The sequence below is a fragment of the Marmota monax genome, unplaced genomic scaffold (genome assembly GCF_021218885.2).
Source record: "Marmota monax isolate L192 unplaced genomic scaffold, Marmota_monax_Labrador192_F-V1.1 WCK01_AAM20220418_F8-fsc00265, whole genome shotgun sequence".
Lineage (NCBI taxonomy): Eukaryota > Metazoa > Chordata > Mammalia > Rodentia > Sciuridae > Marmota > Marmota monax.
The window spans coordinates 634,268-655,140 of NW_026694808.1; the positions used below are offsets into that span (position 1 = coordinate 634,268).

Below are 20,873 nucleotides of genomic sequence, written 5' to 3' on the forward strand. Positions count from 1 at the left end.
TATTTTCCCCCCTTTAGTGTCCTACCTCCCACTGTTGGTTTTCATTGTTATTTTCCATTTCCTCTTCCTGTAATGTTTTGGCGAGGATGTTTTGAAGAGATGGTTTTCTAGCTGCAAATTCTTTTAACTTTTGTTTATCGTGGAAGGTTTTAATTTCATCTTCCATCCTGAAGCTTAATTTCGCTGGAAACACAATTCTTGGTTGGAACCCATTTTCTTTCAGTGTTTGAAATATGTTATTCCAGGATCTTCTAGCTTTCAGAGTCTGTGTTGAAAGATCAGCTGTTATCCTGATTGGCTTACCCCTAAATGTAATCTGCTTCCTTTCTCTTGTAGCTTTTAAAATTCTCTCCTTATTCTGTATGTTGGGCATCTTCATTATAATGTGTCTAGGTGTGGGTCTCTTATGATTTTGCACATTCGGCGTCCTGTAGGCTTCTAGGATTTGGGGTTCTGTCTCATTCTTCAAGTCTGGGAAGTTTTCTCGTATTATTTCATTGAATAGATTGCTCATTCCTTTGGTTTGAAACTCTGTCCCTTCCTGTATCCCAATGACTCTTAAATTTGGTCTCTTGATGTTATCCCATATTTCTTGGATGTTCTGCTCATGGTTTCTTAACAGTCTTGCTGAGCTGTCTATGTTCTTTTCAAGTTGAAATACTTTATCTTCATTGTCTGATGTTCTGTCTTCTAAGTGTTCTACTCTGCAGGTAGTATTCTCAATTGAGTTTTTAAGTTGGCTTATTGCTTCCTGCATTTCTAGGATTTCTGTTTGTGTTTTATAACCTCTATTTCCCTGTATAGTTGATCTTTTGCTTCTTGGATTTGTTTATGTAATTCATTGTTGAAGTGATCTTTCATTGTCTGATTTTGCTGTCTGATGTCTTCCTTGAGACTCCAGATCATCTGAAGCATGTATATCCTGAATTCTTTATCTGACATTCCATCTGCTGCAGCTATTACCTCTTCTAACGTTGAGTTGACCTGCAATGCTTGTGGTCCTTTCTTTCCTTGTCTCTTCATACTGTTCGCGTTCCTTTCTACTTGGTGAAACTGTTGTGCTATTGAATTTTCCCCCTATATATTTATATTGGTCTTGTATAGTTGCAAAGTCTCCCTCGCAGCCGCGGGCGGCGGCTCTGCCCCTCCTCCAGTTGGGGCAATGTGCCTACCACGACGGCAGGCCGCTGGGCCTGCTCTGCCGGTCAGTAGCAGGTGCGCCGACCTTGCAGGCGCGGGCGGCGGCTCTGTCCCTCTGCGGGCCGCTAGGCTTGTTCTGTCGGTGGTCGCAGTTCTGTCTACTTTGCAGGCGCAGGCAGCGTTACTGCCCCTCTGCAGGCCTCTGGGGCTGTACTGCCAGTGGGTCGCAGTTCCGCCTACCTTGCAGGCGCGGGGGGGGGGAGGCGGCTCTACCCTTCCTCAGGCCACTGGGCCTGTTCTGTCTCTCGGTTGCAGGTCTGGCCTGTTCTGATGGTGGTCACAGTTCCGTCTACCTTGCAGGCGCGGGGGGGAGGGGGCGGCTCTGCCTCTCAGCAGGCCGCTGCTCCTCTTCTCAGTAAATATTTCTTTAATATGAGAAATTGAACTCTACTAATTTAGGGAAATAGCATAGGATGTTTTACATATATGTAAATGTCCATTATGAGAAACTTTAAATATCACTTAAGAACATTACTTGATACTTTATATAAATTCTCAAAATATAAGTTAAGAACATTAAACTGTCTTGGTAATTATGTTTAGTTTTACATTTGTTGCACATTAGTGAACTTTTTTTTAAGTTAAAAAAACTGAATCCCCCAAATTGTTATAGTTTATGCTCAATGAAAACTTGCACATAACTTGTCTGCAAGAAAGTTTGACTCATTTCTTTTAATGGTTACATTATAAGGATGTAGTATAATTTATCTAACTAGTTTCTTACTAAAAGATATTTGTTTCCTATATTTTACTTTTTCATATTAACAAGATACAGATATTTTAGAAGTGAGTAACCGGAATTTTGATGTATATTCCCTGGTTTTAATTTTTTGATTAAACTACAGTAATTAATGTTATTAATTATTGGTAATGCTATAAGAATTTCATCGCATGTTTGGAATAGAAGATCTCATGCACTCTAAGCTGTATGATATTTGATATTTCATATTTGGGGTATAAACCCAAAGGAAAATATTATATAAAGGAAATATTAGAAAAGTTTTGGATAAAAATTAAGAACATAATTTGTCTCAGAAGCTGAACTGTATTTTCTTTTCTCGCTGTCCAAGAAATAATTTTTCCTGTTTACAGTAGGCTTTACTGAATTCAGTCCCTTAACTTTTTCCTAAGATGTTCTTTGTTCCCTCTCTTTCTCCAAATGTCAGTTCTTGTTTATTCATGACTGACTGTTGTTAGGGTATAGGTATAAATAGACCCAGGTTACCATATGCAATATGAATACACATTTTTTTGTTATTTCAGAAAAGAATTTGAGACAATTTGATACTGTTAAAGTAGCCCAGTAGCATATTACTCAAATAATTATCATAAAAATTTTTATAACACAGTCTTTGCCTGAAAGTTTACATATATTAACTCTTACAATACAAGAACATTGGGAGTCAGCATATTCGTTTTTTTTTTTTTTTTTTTTTTTTTTAGATGAGGAAACTAAGATACAAATAACTTATGTGACTGCTTAAGATCAAATAGCCAGTAAGTTGGGTAGCCAGGCTTTGAATTCAGGAATTCTGTCCCCAGATCCCCTTTGCAATGCCACCTCAAGTTAGAAAGTTTTTTTTTTTTTTTCTCCTTCAAATGTCTATCAAGAAGATTGGCAGGTAATCCCTAGGCAGTAGACCTCTGTTGTACTAGCTCATCAAAGGATGTTTTTAATTATTTCCTATGGTGGTTTCCTCATGTGTATGTGGAAAATGGGAATGAAAAAAAGAATGGTGAGGATAATTTTCTTTTTAAAGAATGGGACCTGTGATTTGTATTTTTGCAAAAATCATTCATATGAATGACTGTAAATACTGCATTGGAGGCTGGAATCCCTGTTGCAGAGGTTCTGTTGGTAAAAGAAAGGAAAGGAGAGCAGATTCTAAAGGGATAGTCAATAATCTTTACTATATATATCACATTGTAAATGGAAGTCAAAAGAATTTGGGTAGATATCTTTAAACAAATATTTTCTGTATTGTTTACAAGCACTGATGCTTACATGAGAAACCTCAAAGTACTCTTGCTGTTTTTCCCTTGTCTTCCCCACATCCGTGGACCTTGTTTTTGTTTTTCTTTTTTTTTACATTCTATTCTTTGAGTTCTTCTTTAATGTGTATTCTTCCTTCATTCCCATTATTGTTAATATTGTTTTAGTTAGGTTTTGTCTTCCCTTCTATTAATTGGCCTTGTTCCACTCATATGCTCCCTCTCTCACACCTGCCAGAATGATCATTTGAAAATGCAAGTTGAATTAAACCATTCTCCTCTTGAAAATCTTCAGTGCTTATCTTTCGTAGGTTAAAAAAATCTAAACTATGGTCTACATTATTATAGTCTTCATTTTCTTATTCTTACTTGCCTTTTAGTACTTTCCTAATCAGATAGTGCATGCTAGTCCTACTCATTATATTCCAAAGATATCATCTTATTTCCTTATTTTAGAATTATTATTTCTTCTTCTTAAAAACCATACCTACCTACCTTTATATTTACTTACAAGTCTGTTATACTTACTTCGAGTTACTGCTTAAGTACCACCTGTTCTGTGAAGTGATCAATCCCTTAGCTTTAAGCAGTTTGCAGTTAGCTATTACATCTTTGTTTTCCCATAGAATTTTGAATTTTATGCCTTCAGTAACATTTTTCTTCTGTATTTATAATTACTTCTTTGCTCTTTCTGCTCTCAAGCCTCATGAGCTCCCTGAGGGTAGAGATTATATTAACACATCTCTAAAAATATTTCTTACATACAACATAGTATTTGGCACATAGTTATTGAAATAAACAGGAGGGTAATTATAAAAGGATGAAGTGAGTCATTGAAATTTATCATAAATAGGAAACAGGATGTTTCATTCAGGATACTATAAGATAAGACATTTACTATTTTTCTTTAAACTGAGAACATTAATAAAAAAACTAATTTATTCTTGTAATATTTGCTAAATTTAAAAGCACTTTCACATACTATCTCATAGGTTTTTCCAATAGTTGGTTGAGCCTTCGTGACATTTTTAGTAAGAAATCTCATTTATTTTTGTTATTGAAATACTTTATGCATATAACATTCTGCTTTGAATGTGCATATTGTAGAATGCTTACTTATAGCACATTTTGTATCACAGTGGATGACGTAGTAGATGAAAGTGATGACAACGATGATATTGATTTAGAAGCTGAAAGTGAGATGGAAAATGAAGATGACCTAGAACAAAATTTTAAGGTTAGTAAATTTTTATTAGTCACCTTTGTAAATTATATACTTCAGTTGTAAAACAAAGGTTTGGGAAACACACACACACACACACACACACACACACATAATGGTAGACCAATTTGTTTTAATCCGTATTGTTTTGTTACAGCTTATTATGGACACTAAGTAATTGAAAAACTAAGGCTGCTTTAAATCCACTGATCTGAAACAGACCCTAAAGAAAATTTTTTTCACTGTTTTTGACCAGAAAGATTTTATTAAACCCTCTTACTTAGATTTTGAAACCTAAGGAAATCTAAGGAAAGGTTAAGATCTAAAGTTTGAGACTCTATTTTGCAAACTTATTTCAAAATGCATAACTTTCCGTCAACAGTCTGGGATATAAAAATAGTGGGAAAATATAATCTATAACTGATGCATTTTTGTTAGAATTTGTGTTTACTTAACGATTCTTAGGTTTTAGTTAATTGCAAAAGATGGGAAGTATTTACTGAATTGAGAAAATGTGAAATTATTGTCATATTACAAGAGATGTAGGTAAAATAAGCAGGTGGGTATCAGAATTTTATGGCACTTCTGAAAGCTTAGAAACTGCTTTGTGTTATTTAATGGTAAAGGGGGCTACTATAACATCTGTAGAAAAATGGTCCCTTTAATTTTTAAACTGTTTGGCTTATTGCGTAGTTTGATTTTCTGGCGAGGGAGGCTTAGACTCCTGCCTGCTTAGGCTTTTTCTTTTTAGGTCTTGAAATACTGCATTAAAAATGGGGCACACTAAGTAAGTATTCGACTCTCCTGAATTGAAGATACTGAAAATTTCTATTGTAATAGCAGATATAGAACCAGTTTCATCAATTTCATTATAGAACCAGATGTGATCACCAAGGCATGCTTTGGCAGAATTATCAAATTAGCCAAGTCAATGTCTGCATCTGACCTCAAGAAGGAAAATAGTTCAGGCTTTGATGGTCAAGGCATTTGGGGGAACCACATATTTGGCTCTGAACCTGATATAAGAGAAAGAACTGTTAGAATCCCAGTTAGAATTTAAATTCTCTCTATAAAAATGTGCCTTAGATAAGAGGAGCTATATAAAATGTAACCTGGATTCTTTGGAAAGTATTTGGGGGAAGTAAAATTTCCTAGCTTAATACTACATTTTCCAGAATAACTTTAAAAATATTGCCTCTTAATACAAGTCTTTCTTACATATTTTCACATCTATTAAAAACAAAATATGTTCAGTATAATTCATATTTCATGTCTCAGTTCTTATTTCAAATATCTGTTATCAGAGATATAAAGACAGAAATTGGTGAGGAATAAAACTCAATAGGAATTATAACAGCAACTGAGTTTGCTTCTGGAAAATTGTAGACATATACACACAAGTAACACACTTAAAATATTTTTTACTATTTGCGAGTATGTTGCATGTATCATTTATCTTGGTGTTTTTTCCATAAATACATCAATATAACCATATATAGTTAACAGCTTCATAAGTTTACAGTGACATTTGTCTAATCTGTCATCTGTATTCCATTTTGTCACTTGTCCTGTCTACTTAGTCACCTTTAATTTTCATAGATTTCTTTGCTTGTGACATTGACATTTTTGAAAACTGGAGTTGTTGGCTTACAACTGGGGTGTCAGTGATTGGTAAAATTCTCCCTACTTTACCTTAACACACCAGTTATAATAAAAATAGTAGTAATATTTACTGAACACTTAACCCTGTGCTAGTCAAAGGTCTTTACATATGTGAACCTTGAAATCCTCATAGCAGTATAGAAAACAGAGGCCCTGAGACATTATCAGTCTAACTTCTAAGAGATAGAGCCAGGATTCAGAAAGTAGTCTGTGGAATGCTGGCTCTTTACTACTGCAGTATAAGTCTACTAAAATATTACTTTTCTTCAAGGGCTACAGAATTGTTGGCTTTTTGAGACTGCTGAGCTGTATTAACTTCCTTTTTCCCCTTTTCTTTTGCAGCCTTTTACTTTTTTGGCTGTTAACACTGGAAATTTCCTCATTTTTCCTATTTTTACCTGAATCCTATAACTTCTTTTGTGCTTCTGTTGAACTGCTACATTGTAGTGGTTGTAATCTTTATTTGTATTCTCTTGTGATTGTAGTCTCAGATTTCTTTCTTCATCATGATTCTATTTTGTTTGTCCCAGATTTTACAGTCTGGAGTGTTTATAGAAACCTGGGGATTCTAGAAGACATCTCCAGATAGGCACAAAATTCTTCAGTACATTCTTTGTTCCTTCCTTAACTTTGGAAAATTTTAAGGAGTAGTAGCAGGCTGGTTTGTTTTTGATGAACCTATCAGTAGCTCTTCTGTTTTTTCCTCAAACTCAAATAGAAAATTTCCTGCTTTGGGCTTTCAGAGTAATAGTTTTCTTTCCTCACTATGCTTATTTTATTATAGTAATTTTCATTTTTTATATTAGACAGCTACTATACAATGGAAGGCTCTATTTTCACAAAATAACATTAAATATTAAATGAGTGTGTTCAGAGAAAAACTACCTTTGTTAATTATTTTATTTTGGAATCATTATCTGTCTTATTAGATGTTAATCAAGAAAATAATTACATTATTGGTTCATAAATGCATAACAGATGAAATGACATTCATGTAGTAATAATTATACAGTGATGATATACTAACAATATTATTTAAATAAAATCAATTTTTATTATTTATGGCAATGAGAAAAATCTCATTCATTGTTATGTAAATAACCACTAAATCCCTGGTATGAAATAACAAGAAGCATACAGTATATTTTTCCTTTTAAATTACTAGTTAGGTGTAAATATGGTCAGAAACGTATGTAAGGATTGAAATGTATTAAATTTATTTTAATACTGAAAAGTAATTTATTTTGGTACTAAGATAAATAGAAAATTAAAAATAGTATGAACTGAAAAGTAATAAGTGGTCTTATTATCTCTCTCTTAAGTGATCTGTGGAGGTAATGATGATTTTGTATTTGTATGGGGTTGTTAAGGATCCTAGAAAATAGCTTTCTACCTTGAAAAACAGTGAATAGCAACACTGAGTTTTTCTAAGGGAACTTTATTTACCAGAGAGTTTTAAAGTGGGTGATAATTCTTAGTTGATATCGAGGCAGTACATCTTACTTACTTAGCTGTGTATGGTGTTTGTTTTCAGATCACTTTGACAAATTTTACACTCTGGTTATCTCTTTGTAAGATGTGTAACTTTTAGCAAGCTCCTTAACTTCTCTTAATGTTATTTTCCTTCTCAGTTAAATGGAGCTAATGATACTACTTCATTAGTGTTTTTATATATGTAGATTAAATTAGATAATACGTGTAAAATACTTAGTGTAGTGCTTCATGTATTTTCAGTGTTTAATAAATGTTAGCTATTTTGATTATTGCCACCTTCATTACATATACATGTTTTTCAATTTCATTTTCCTAAGTTTTTAAAAAATATTTTGTTAAATTTACTTTTTAGTGTAGAAGGACACAGTAACTTTATTTTTATGTGGTGCTGATGATTGAACCCAGTGCCACACATGTGTGAGGTAAGCGCTCTACCGCTGAGCTATAGCCCCAGATCCTTGTTTTCCTAAGTTTTATTGACCTTTAATAAGTCCAACATGATGGCAGTTAGGGAGATTGAGGAGAACAAACTTAACCTTGGTCTTAACACAGGTATTTGTCTTGAGAAGTCCAAGTATCCTGTTATATTAGAATAACCATGACCAAAATTAAGCAAAATTCAACAATAAAAAAAGAGTAAGCAAATTTGAATTTGAGATAAAGTCAATACACTCTTTTTCAGTGGTATTCTAAATTACATGTAATTAATAATTTGTAACATTTAAATCTGAAGTGTATTCTGTAATTTCTGTGTTTTTTAAAACTGTTGACATGCTATTTTAATTATTTCAGAATGATGATATTGAAACAGATATCAACAAATTAAAACCCCAGCAAGTACCAGGACGAACAATAGAAGAACTAAAAATGTATGAACACCTCTTCCCTGAACTTGTTGATGATTTTCAGGTACAAACAGAAAATTTGAATGTTCATTGATTTTTAACGAAAAAAACATTTCCCCTCTTTCTCAGGCGTATAGTCACTGTTTTTCATTTACAAAAATGTTAAGTAAGGGGCTGGGGTTGTGGCTCAGTGATAGAATGCTCGCCTAGCATGCACGAGGCACTGGGTTCGATCCTCAGTACCACATGAATGTAAAATAAAGATATTGTATCCACCTAAAAACTAAAACTATTGTGTCCACTGAGAACTGGAAGTAGTATTGCTTTTCTGAGTGACATTGGATAATTAATGTCAACATTCCATGCTGCAAAATTGCTTATCTTCAAAATGAGTGGAGGTGGATTCTAGTTTTACAATTCTTTCTTACTTTGATGCATCTCTCCCCTTCTTCTTTTTTTTCTTTTTTGTGCCAGATATTCAACCCAAGGGTGCTTAACCACTGAGCCTCATCCCTAGTCCTTTTAATTTTTTTTATTTTGAAAGAGGGTCCTGCTTAGGGCCTTGCTAAATTGCTGAGGCTGGCATTGAACTCGAAATTCTCCTGCCTCAGCCTCCTGAGCCACTGGGATTACATGTGCATGCCACTGTACCCAGCTGGTACATCACATTTTTTTTTTAAGAATCCCCCCTCTTTTAAAATTTTATTATTATTTTTTTGTAGTTGTAGATGGACAGAATGCCTTTGTTTTATTTTATTTTTTGCTCTGTTGCTGACATGTGGTTCCTTAGATAAGTCTTTGAAATGGTTCAGGATCTTAAAATAAGTTTGAACCAGATAATCTCTAAGATTTGATTAGCGCTTTTTATAAACTTATTGCTCCCTAAGTTCCATACTTAATTCCCAGTTGCTTAAAGAAGGCTTTAATGTGAGGCTATATGTGAGGGGGGAAAAAACAAAAGAACAAGAAATATCTATTTACATTTCACTGTTCTAAAGTTCTAATTGCTCAGGTTTCTCTTTGCGAAAGAACTTAGGAGTCTTGGGTACAGTAGTAATAGATGAGGCACTACCCATCTCCCCTTGGCCCTAGTGTTTGAGATTTCCTGTAGATTTGAAGTGCTTTGGAAGCTACTTTGAAATTAGGAATAAGAGAAGGAGGTAAGGAATCAGGGAGGTCCACCCTAACCCATGCAAGGAAAGGAAATAAAAGAAAACAAAAGAAAAAGAGAGAAGGAGGCAGAAAGATGCATTTGGGAAAGGGTATGGAGTAATTTTCTTTCATTCAACCAATAGCAATTATCTATCTGCTCTTTTTAATGTGTTCACATCTAGCTAACAATCGCTTTAAAGTAAAACCCCAGAGATAACAAATACTGCTAAATCAAGGCATAAAACATATTTTTTGAGGAGGGCATTTGGGAGGGCATTGATTATTATGTGAAGAAATCACATATTATGTGTATATAATGTGATCATAAGTTGATGTGGGAATAGAGAAGTGTAATTTTATAATGGGTGTCAAGACCAGGATTTTGGTTTTCGTTCTTTCATAAGGCACTTCTTTCTTTTAGATCATGCTGCATGTCTACCTTTTAGATTCCCTGTTTCCTAATAATTTATTATCCAGAATAAGCTAGTCTTGAAGGTATCCAGCATGGCAACTTTTGAACAGCTGGCTACCTCCTTCTATAGTTTTCCTGCTCTTTAAGCGGGTAGTCACTTTTGGTCTGACTAGATGTGGTCATATTGTAAAGACAGGCCTAAGTGTAAGAGCTCTGGAAAGTCTCCTAAGTTAGTTCTTTTTACTGTGTTTAGCCAAAAGAAGATATTTCAAGTAGTATACATTTAATAATTCACAGTATATTTTCCCAGTAAATTTTATATAAAATAGTTAAAATATTTCTGTAATGTATGGAAAATAGCACATTGTCTTGTATTGGTGTAATTGGAAAATTATTTCTAAAATAGTTGTGTTAGCATTTGATAACCTTTCTCATTTTTAAGTTTCAGAGGAACGTACTCTTTCAGTATGTTAGTCTCTAGTGTTTGAAATGTATATTTGAATAATAGGCAGCAATATTAAGGGATGTACTGCCAAGTGTTAAAAAGATTGGTTGATTCCAGAGAAGAAGTGTTTGAAAAAATTTTATTCAGCCATTCTTATATCAATTTCTGGCAGATTATAAGATGTTATACATAAATGAAGTTAATTTGGATTATGACTTTTCCTACTCTGATTTGCCCATTGCTTTCAACATCACCCATTGAAGCTTAAAATGACTTGTGTTTGAATCCTGAGCACCACCCATTTTGTTTCCAGATGTGTAAGTCTACCACACAATGGCTAGAGGAGGCAAAATGGATGGTGTTTGAAGGCAGCATATATTATTATTAAAGTTAATTATCAGCAGACTTTTAGGGGACCTTACTGTCCTTTTAAAGCTATAGTTACAGTCATTTCTAAAGTAGTTGTTTTAGTACTTGATTATCTAATTTTTTAGTTTTAGAGGAACATGCTCTTTCAATACATTATTAGTCTGTATTTTTTGAAGTGTGTATTTAAATAATAGGCAGTCACATTTAAGGGAATTAGATTGACAATTGTAGTTTTATTTGCTCTAGTTTCTCCATGGCAGAATTTTTAAATTTATGTGTGGTAGCATAATGGCATTAACCATATAAATTGTTATATTTTATCTCCCCCCCTTTTAAATTTTGTTTTAAATTTTTCCCATGAAAGTTATCATGGAAAAGTTTAAAGAGTCATATTATTTGCCACAGTTAATCCTCTTTTGTTTTAGTCAGAGTTCTCTAGAGGAACAAAATCAGTAGGAAGTATAATTATAAAAAGGGGATTTATTGCGGAGAAGATGGCGGTGAGGGAGTGCATTGCCCCCGTGTGCTGCTTCACTGTGTGGGAGTATGACAAGTCAGGACGGCTAAAGGCTATCTTGTTAGGAATTTCCAGCAATAGTGGGGTGCTCCGGAGGAAGGATTTCCATCGCACGAGGATCGGCTACGGGGACTCAAACGCGAGAGGTTTGTCGCACGGAGCGAAACCGCCACCCGTGCCCGCAGGGTGAGCAGACCTGTGACCAACCTGCAGATCAGGCACAGCAGTCCGCAGGCGTGGTAGGAGGGGCAGGGCAGAGCCGCCGCCCGCGCCTGCAAGGTAGGCAGACCTGCGACAGACCGGCGGATCAGGCCCAGGAGCCTGCCGGCGTGGTAGCAGAGTCGTCGCCCGTGCCAGGAACAGGCCCAGCGACCTGCCGGCGGGGTAGTCACGACACCCCAATTGGAGTAGGGGCAGAGCAGAGCCACCACCCGTGCCCGAAAGGTGGGCATATCTGCGACCGACCAGCGGGACAGGCCCAGTGGCCTGCCGGTACGACAGACACGTCACCCCATTTGGAGTAGGGGCAGAGTAGAGCCGCCGCCCGCGCCTGCAGGGTAGGCAAACCTGCAACCGACCGGCGGACCAGGCCCGGTGGCCTGCCGGCGTGGTACACTCGTCACCCCAATTGGAGTAGGGGCAGAACAGAGCCGCCGCCAGCGCCCACAACAGGCCCAGTGACCTGCCGGCGTGGTAGTCACAACACCCCAATTGGAATAAGGAGAGAGCAGAGCCGCCGCCCGCGCCTGCAGGAAAGAAACGCAAGCAGTATGAAAAGACAAGGAAAGAAAGGACCACAAGCAATGCAGGTCAACGCAACTTTAGAAGAGGTAACAGCTGCAGCAGATGGAATGTCAGATAAAGAATTCAGGATATACATGCTTCAGATGATCTGGAGTATCAAGGAAGACATTAGACAGCAAAATCAGACAATGAAAGATCACTTTGACAATGAATTACTCAAACAAATCCAGGAAGCAAAGGATCAACTTTACAGGGAGATAGAGGTTATAAAAAACAAACAAACAGAAATCCTAGAAATGCAGGAAGCAATAAACCAACTTAAAAACTCAATGGAGAATACTACCAGCAGAGTAGAACACTTAGAAGATAGAACATCAGACAATGAAGACAAAGTATTTCAACTGGAAAAGAACATAGACAGCTCAGCAAGACTGTTAAGAAACCATGAGCAGAACATCCAAGAAATATGGGATAACATTAAGAGACCAAACTTAAGAGTCATTGGGATACAGGAAGGTACAGAGCTCCAAACCAAAGGAATGAGCAGTCTATTCAATGAAATAATACGAGAAAACTTCCCAGACTTGAAGAATGAGACAGAATCCCAAATCCTAGAAGCCTACAGGACGCCGAATGTGCAAAATCATAAGAGATCCACACCTAGACACATTATAATGAAGATGCCCAACATACAGAATAAGGAGAGAATTTTAAAAGCTACAAGAGAAAGGAAGCAGATTACATTTAGGGGTAAGCCAATCAGGATAACAGCTGATCTTTCAACACAGACTCTGAAAGCTAGAAGATCCTGGAATAACATATTTCAAACACTGAAAGAAAATGGGTTCCAACCAAGAATTGTGTTTCCAGCGAAATTAAGCTTCAGGATGGAAGATGAAATTAAAACCTTCCACGATAAACAAAAATTTAAAGAATTCGCAGCTAGAAAACCATCTCTTCAAAACATCCTTGCCAAAACATTACAGGAAGAGGAAATGGAAAATAACAATGAAAACCAACAGTGGGAGGTAGGACAGTAAAGGGGGGGAAAATAATCAAAGAGGAAAACAAACCATGTTTAGTAACAGAAATAAACAAATATGGCTGGAAGAACAACCCATATCTCAATAATAACCCTAAATGTTAATGGCTTAAACTCACCAATTAAGAGACACAGGCTAGTAGAATGGATCACAAAACAAGACCCAACAATATGCTGCCTACAGGAGACCCATCTGATAGGAAAAGACATACATAGGCTGAAGGTGAAAGGTTGGGAAAAATCATATCACTCATATGGACTTTGGAAACAAGCAGGAGTGTCCATACTCATATCAAATAAAATAGATTTCAAGCCAAAGTTAATCAAAAGGGATAAAGAGGGACACTACATACTGCTTAAGGGAAGCATACACCAACAAGACATAACAATCATAAATATTTATGCCCCAAACAATGGTGCAGCTATGTTCGTCAAACAAACTCTTCTCAAGTTCAAGAGTCTAATAGACCACCATACCATAATCATGGGAGACTTCAACACACCTCTCTCGCCACTGGACAGATCTTCCAAACAAAAGTTGAATAAGGAAACTATAGAGCTCAATAACACAATTAATAACCTAGACTTAATTGACATATATAGAACATACCACCCAACATCAAGCAGTTACACTTTTTTCTCAGCAGCACATGGATCCTTCTCAAAAATAGATCATATATTATGTCACAGGGCAACTCTTAGACAATATAAAGGAGTAGAGATAATACCATGCATCCTATCTGATCATAATGGAATGGAACTGAAAATCAACGATAAAAGAAGGAAGGAAAAAGCATACATCACTTGGAGAATGAACAATAGGTTACTGAATGATCAATGGGTTATAGAAGACATCAAGGAGGAAATTAAAAAATTCTTAGAGATAAATGAAAACACAGACACAACATATCGGAATCTATGGGACACATTGAAAGCAGTTCTAAGAGGAAAATTCATTGCTTGGAGTTCATTCCTTAAAAAAAGAAAAAACCAACAAATAAATGATCTCATACTTCATCTCAAAATCCTTGAAAAAGAAGAGCAAAACAACAGCAAAAGAAGTAGAAGGCAAGAAATAATTAAAATCAGAGCTGAAATTAATGAAATCGAAACAAAAGAAACAATTGAAAAAATTGACAAAACTAAAAGTTGGTTCTTTGAAAAAATAAACAAAATCGGCAGACCCTTAGCCATGCTAGCGAAGAGAAGAAGAGAGAGAACTCAAATTACTAGCATACGGGATGAAAAAGGCAATATCACAGCAGACACTTCAGAAATACAGAAGATAATCAAAAACTATTTTGAATCCTTATACTCCAATAAATTAGAAGATAGTGAAGGCATAGATAAATTTCTTAAGTCATATGATCTGCCCAGATTGAGTCAGGAGGATATAGACAACCTAAACACACCAATATCAATTGAGGAAATAGAAGAAACCATAAAAAGACTGCCAACTAAGAAAAGCCCAGGACCGGATGGGTATACAGCAGAGTTTTACAAAACCTTTAAAGAAGAACTAATACCAATACTTTTCAAGCTACTTCAGGAAATAGAAAAAGAGGGAGAACTTCCAAATTCATTCTACGAGGCCAACATCACCCTGATACCTAAACCAGACAAAGACACTTCAAAGAAAGAAAACTACAGACCAATATCTCTAATGAACCTAGATGCAAAAATCCTCAATAAAATTCTGGCGAATCGGATACAAAACCATATCAAAAAAATTGTGCACCATGATCAAGTAGGATTCATCCCTGGGATGCAAGGCTGGTTCAATATACGGAAATCAATAAATGTTATTCACCACATCAATAGACTTAAACATAAGAACCATATGATCATCTCGATTGATGCGGAAAAAGCATTCGACAAAGTACAGCATCCCTTTATGTTCAAAACTCTAGAAAAACTAGGGATAACAGGAACATACCTCAATATTGTAAAAGCAATCTATGCTAAGCCTCAGGCTAGCATCATTCTGAATGGAGAAAAACTGAAGGCATTCCCTCTAAAATCTGGAACAAGACAGGGATGCCCTCTCTCTCCACTTCTGTTCAACATAGTTCTCGAAACACTGGCCAGAGCAATTAGACAGACGAAAGAAATTAAAGGCATAAATATAGGAAAAGAAGAACTTAAATTATCACTATTTGCAGATGATATGATTCTATACCTAGCAGACCCAAAAGGCTCTACAAAGAAACTATTAGAGCTAATAAATGAATTCAGCAAAGTGGCAGGATATAAAATCAACACGCATAAATCAAAGGCATTCCTGTATATCAGCGACAAATCCTCTGAAATGGAAATGAGGACAACCACTCCATTCACAATATCTTCAAAAAAAAATAAAATACTTGGGAATCAACCTAACAAAAGAGGTGAAAGACTTATACAGTGAAAACTACAGAACCCTAAAGAGAGAAATAGAAGAAGATCTTAGAAGATGGAAAAATATACCCTGTTCATGGATAGGCAGAACTAACATCATCAAAATGGCGATATTACCAAAAGTTCTCTATAGGTTTAATGCAATGCCAATCAAAATCCGAACGGCATTTCTTGTAGAAATAGAGAAAGCAATCATGAAATTCATATGGAAAAATAAAAGACCCAGAATAGCAAAAACAATGCTAAGCAGGAAGTGTGAATCAGGCGGTATAGTGATACCAGACTTCAAACTATACTACAGAGCAATAGGAACAAAAACAGCATGGTACTGGTACCAAAACAGGCGGTGGACCAATGGTACAGAATAGAGGACACAGAAACCAATCCACAAAACTACAACTATCTTATATTTGATAAAGGGGCTAAAAGCATGCAATGGAGGAAGGATAGCATCTTCAACAAATGGTGCTGGGAAAACTGGAAATCCATATGCAACAAAATGAAACTGAATCCCTTTCTCTCGCCATGCACAAAAGTGAATTCAAAATGGATCAAGGAGCTTGATATCAAATCAGAGACACGCCGTCTGATAGAAGAAAAAGTTGGCTACGATCTACATTCGGTGGGGTCGGGCTCCAAATTCCTCAATAGGACACCCATAGCACAAAAGTTAATAACTAGAATCAACAAATGGGACTTACTCAAACTAAGAAGTTTTTTCTCAGCAAAAGAAACAATAAGAGAGGTAAATAGGGAGCCTACACCCTGGGAACAAATCTTTACTCCTCACACTTCAGATAGAGCCCTAATATCCAGAGTATACAAAGAATTCAAAAAATTAGACAATAAGAGAACAAACAACCCAATCAACAAATGGGCCAAGGACCTGAACAGACACTTCTCAGAGGAGGACATACAGTCAATCAACAAGTACATGAAAAAATGCTCACCATCTCTAGCTGTCAGAGAAATGCAAATCAAAACCACCCTAAGATACCATCTCATTCCAGTAAGATTGGCAGCCATTAGGAAGTCAAACAACAACAAGTGCTGGCGAGGATGTGGGGAAAAGGGTACACTTGTACATTGCTGGTGGGACTGCCGATTGGTGCAGCCAATTTGGAAAGCAGTATGGAGATTTCTTGGAAAGCTGGGAATGGAGCCACCATTTGACCCAGCTATTCCCCTTCTTGGTCTATTCCCTAAAGACCTAAAAAGAGCATGCTACAGGGACACTGCTACATCGATGTTCATAGCAGCACAATTCACAATAGCAAGACTGTGGAACCAACCTAGATGCCCTTCAATAGACGAATGGATAAAAAAAATGTGGCATTTATACACAATGGAGTATTACTCTGCATTAAAAAATGACAAAATCATAGAATTTGCAGGGAAATGGATGGCATTAGAGCAGATTATGCTAAGTGAAGCTAGCCAATCCCTAAAAAACAAATGCCAAATGTCTTCTTTGATATAAGGAGAGTAACTAAGAACAGAGTAGGGACGAAGAGCATGAGAAGAAGATTAACATTTAACAGGGATGAGAGGTGGGAGGGAAAGGGAGAGAGAAGGGAAATTGCTTGGAAATGGAAGGAGACCCTCAGGGTTATACAGTGGAGGGGGTAGAGAGAGAGGAGGGGAGGGGAGGGGAGAGGTGGGGAGGGGGGATGGTGGAGGATGGGAAAGGCAGCGGAGCACAACAGACACTAGTATGGCAATATGTAAATCAATGGATGTGTAACTGATGTGATTCTGCAATCTGTGTATGGGGTGAAGGTGGGAGTTCATAACCCACTTGAATCAAAGTGTGGAATATGATATGTCAAGAAATTTGTAATGTTTTGAACAACTAACAATAAAAAATTAAAAAAAAAAAAGGAAAAAAAAAAGATCAACTCAAAAACAAAACAAAACAAAACAAAAACAAAAACAAACTTGCAGTTGCCTAGAAAGGAATGACAAACCTGGGGGTGAAATTAAAACCCCTGTAGGGGAAAGGGGAAAATAATACAAGGGGGAGAAATGAGGGGAAAGGGGAAAATAATACAAGGGGGAGAAATGAATGACAGTAGAGGGGGTAGAGAGAGAAGAGGGGAGGGGAGGGGAGGGGAGGGGGGATAGTAGAGGATAGGAAAGGCAGCAGAATACAACAGACACTAGTATGGCAATATGTAAATCAATGGATGTGTAACTGATGTGATTCTGCAATTTGTATACGGGGTAAAAATGGGAGTTCATAACCCACTTGAGTCAAAGTGTGAAATATGATATATCAAGAACTATGTAATGTTTTGAACAACCAACAATAAAATAAAAAAAAAATTTAAAAAAATGGGGATTTATTAGGTTGATTTATGTGACCAGAAGCTAGATAGTCCATAGTGGCTTTCCAGGCTGAAGAGCTAGAAGAACCAGTAACTGCACAGTCCAAGAGGCTGAAGCCCCACAACAAGAGGGATCAACGGTGCTACCCTAGGCCAAGACCAAAGCCTTCTGGAGAATCAGTGGCAGAGTCTGCTTTAGAAGAGTGAAGAAGCGAAAGTCTGATATCCTCAGATCATCACAGCAGCAATCAAGAACCCATTCAAGAATTGAGCATCTGCTGCTGCTTCCTTATTATTCCAACTTCTATTCCATCCGTGCTATTATCCTACTGGATGTTGCTCTTCATGCTTAGGGAGGGTCTTCATTTCGTTTGGCTATCCCCCATGCCAATCATTCCTAGACACACCATTACTAATACATACATAGCCTCTTCTTAATCATAGGCTTCTCTTAATACAATCAAGTTGGCAATTCAAATTAACCATTATGTATTTCAATGCACTAGTTCCTGTAATCATTTTTAGTATTTTTAAAAATGACCCTTTCTCTAAATATATTTATAATGTTTCATATGTTGATTTGTTCTGTTTTCATTCATTAGTCTTTTTTTTCAGTGTCACCTTAATAGATATTCATTGACTTTCAGCCTTTCTTCTTTTCATACATAAGAACATAAATACATACATATTTATGTTATAAATATCCACATAATTATTTTTCTGACAGCATCTTATAAACATTCATTTGTAAGCACTCTCCCACTAAGCTACATCCCCAGACCTCATTATCTTTGTTTTGAAACTTGATTTCCAATATGTTTTTTTTTCTTTGATTCTCTGTAATTTCAAAGTTGGCTTTTTTTAATTTTATTTTTTATTGGTTCTTTTAAATTATATATACATCATAGTAGAATCCATTTTATCATAATTTATCATTTTTATTGATTACTAGCATAAGAGTAAGAGAACACACCATAATATTTTGCAACCTTTGAGTTTCGAAGGCTTTGTTACTATTTCTAGATGCCTAGAAGGAATTGTTTTACAGTTGTTAGGCACACTTGTATATTTACTCATTGTGACAGGATTGTTAATTGTGTTGAAAAGTGTCTTTTCTATATTTATGAAGTTTTATCCTTATTCTATCAATTACTGTGAAAATTTTCTTATTCTATCAATTACTATTAAAAATTTCTTATAGTGATTGTGAATATATTTTTCTTTGCAAGTTTGTTAGTTTATATATATATATATTTTGAGGCTTATTGTGCATAAATGTAAATGAGGGGCTGGAGTTGTGGCTCCGTGGTAGAGTGCTTGTGTTGCATGTGTAGGGCACTGGATTTGATCCTCAGCACCACATAAATGATTAAAATAAAGATGTTGTGCCCATCTACAACTAAAAAATAATGTAAATGAGTTTTCTTCCCTTTGGAATGAAACTTGTTATCATTATGAAGTTATTTTCTTTATCTGTAAGACTTTAACAAATGTTTTTTAAAATATGAATGTAGTTACATTAATTAACTTTAGTTATTTCCCTGGTGTCTTTTCAAATCTTATTTTTAGCTTTTTATTTTCCTTTGCTGTATATATTTTAAGGAACATATAGTTTAATTGGATTATTAAGATTGAATCTGAATTTTGTCATTTAACTGGAGCATTTGGATCATTTATCTATAATTATTTTGATATTGGGGTTTAATTTAGAAGATCTTATTTTGTATTTTTGTGTTTTTTCTTTTTCTTGACTTCATTTGGATTACTTTTTCTTCTTCCAGTTTTCCCCATTTACTCATTTGAACCTAAAAAACCTTGTTTTTTTTATTATTTTAATCAACTTGTGGGAGGGTGTATAATTTATGTAGAATAAACTGCATCCCTTTAAAGCCCAAGCGTGAGTACTAACATATATGCAAAAATTCTAGTTACTCTTGACATTCTAACATACTCACTAAAGCTTAAGTTCTCAGCATCTTTCTTTTTGATTTCTCCTTCAGTGATAAAAGGAAACAATCATTTCCTAAACTATTTTATGTTTTTGAAAGAAGAGCTTTTAAAAACCATGTGATAATACTGCTTTTTAAAAATATTTAGTGTCTCCCCACTTTTAACATTTTTATATCTTCTTTTTCCTCAGAACTTCTGTCTGGGATTATTTTCCTTTTACCTGAAATATGTGTTTTAGTGGCTTGTTCTCTGTCCTTGCTCTTGCCGTGTCTTGCTTTCTATCATGTAGTCTGAAAGTATTTTATCCTCTTGAAAGTTAGTCTCTAACCACCTCACCACCACCTGCCCCCTGGCTGCTTAAAAAGAAACAAAACTTTATTGAAATATGCAATCAATTACATATATCTAAGATCAGTGAGTTTTGAGAAGTTTATGTACAGTTGTGACAACCTGTCCTAGTTGAGATACAGAATTATTTTTATCTCCCCAGAAAGTCTCCTTGAGCTCCTTTGTAGTCTCCTCATAGCCTTATTTCCTACCCAGGTAACTACTGTTCTGCTGTGTCACCGGTTAGTTTTTGCTCATTTTAGAGCTTTTTATAAATGGAATCCCCTAGTACTTACTATTTTGTGTAAGGCTTCTTTTACTCAGTTTGTTTTTGAGATTTACCCTTATTATAGCATAGTATCAATGGTTCTTTCCTTATTGCTCAGTAGTATTTCATTGGGTAAATACAGTATAATTTCATTAGTCAGTGATTGATGAGTGTTGGATTGTTTATAGTTTGGGTCTATTTTGAATAAAGTTGATACTAACATTCGTGTACAAAAATTTTTGTGGATATATACCTTCATTCCTCTTGGGATAAAACCTATGAGAGAAATTGCTGGTTGGTATGTGTAATAAATGTGTGTTTTCTCTTCATAAGAAACTATTTTTTGGTGGCTTTTCACATAATATTTTGGCTTTAATGCTTTGCAGTTTCCCAGAAATGTTGACTAAGTGTGGATTTTCTTTTTTAAAATCTTGTTTGGAAAAAAATCCTGTTTGAGATTCATTGTGTTTGGATTATATCAGTTGTTTTCTCATAGAATTTGGAAAAA

The 20,873-nt window shown here is 35.6% G+C and overlaps 1 protein-coding gene across 10 annotated transcripts in view; it reads left to right on the forward strand.

The window, feature by feature from the left end:
- The window catches only part of Agtpbp1 (ATP/GTP binding carboxypeptidase 1), a 273,400-nt gene that overhangs the window by 88,729 nt on the left and 163,798 nt on the right, over positions 1-20,873 (forward strand). For all 10 annotated transcript variants that reach the window (XR_009225068.1, XM_046425915.1, XM_058573104.1 and 7 more), the window contains 2 exons: positions 4,332-4,429; positions 8,363-8,479. Coding sequence is in view for 9 of the 10 variants with exons in the window: in XM_046425915.1 (XP_046281871.1) it covers positions 4,332-4,429; positions 8,363-8,479 (215 nt within the window). In the remaining variant the exon portion in view is untranslated. The remainder of the gene's footprint in view (positions 1-4,331; positions 4,430-8,362; positions 8,480-20,873) is intronic.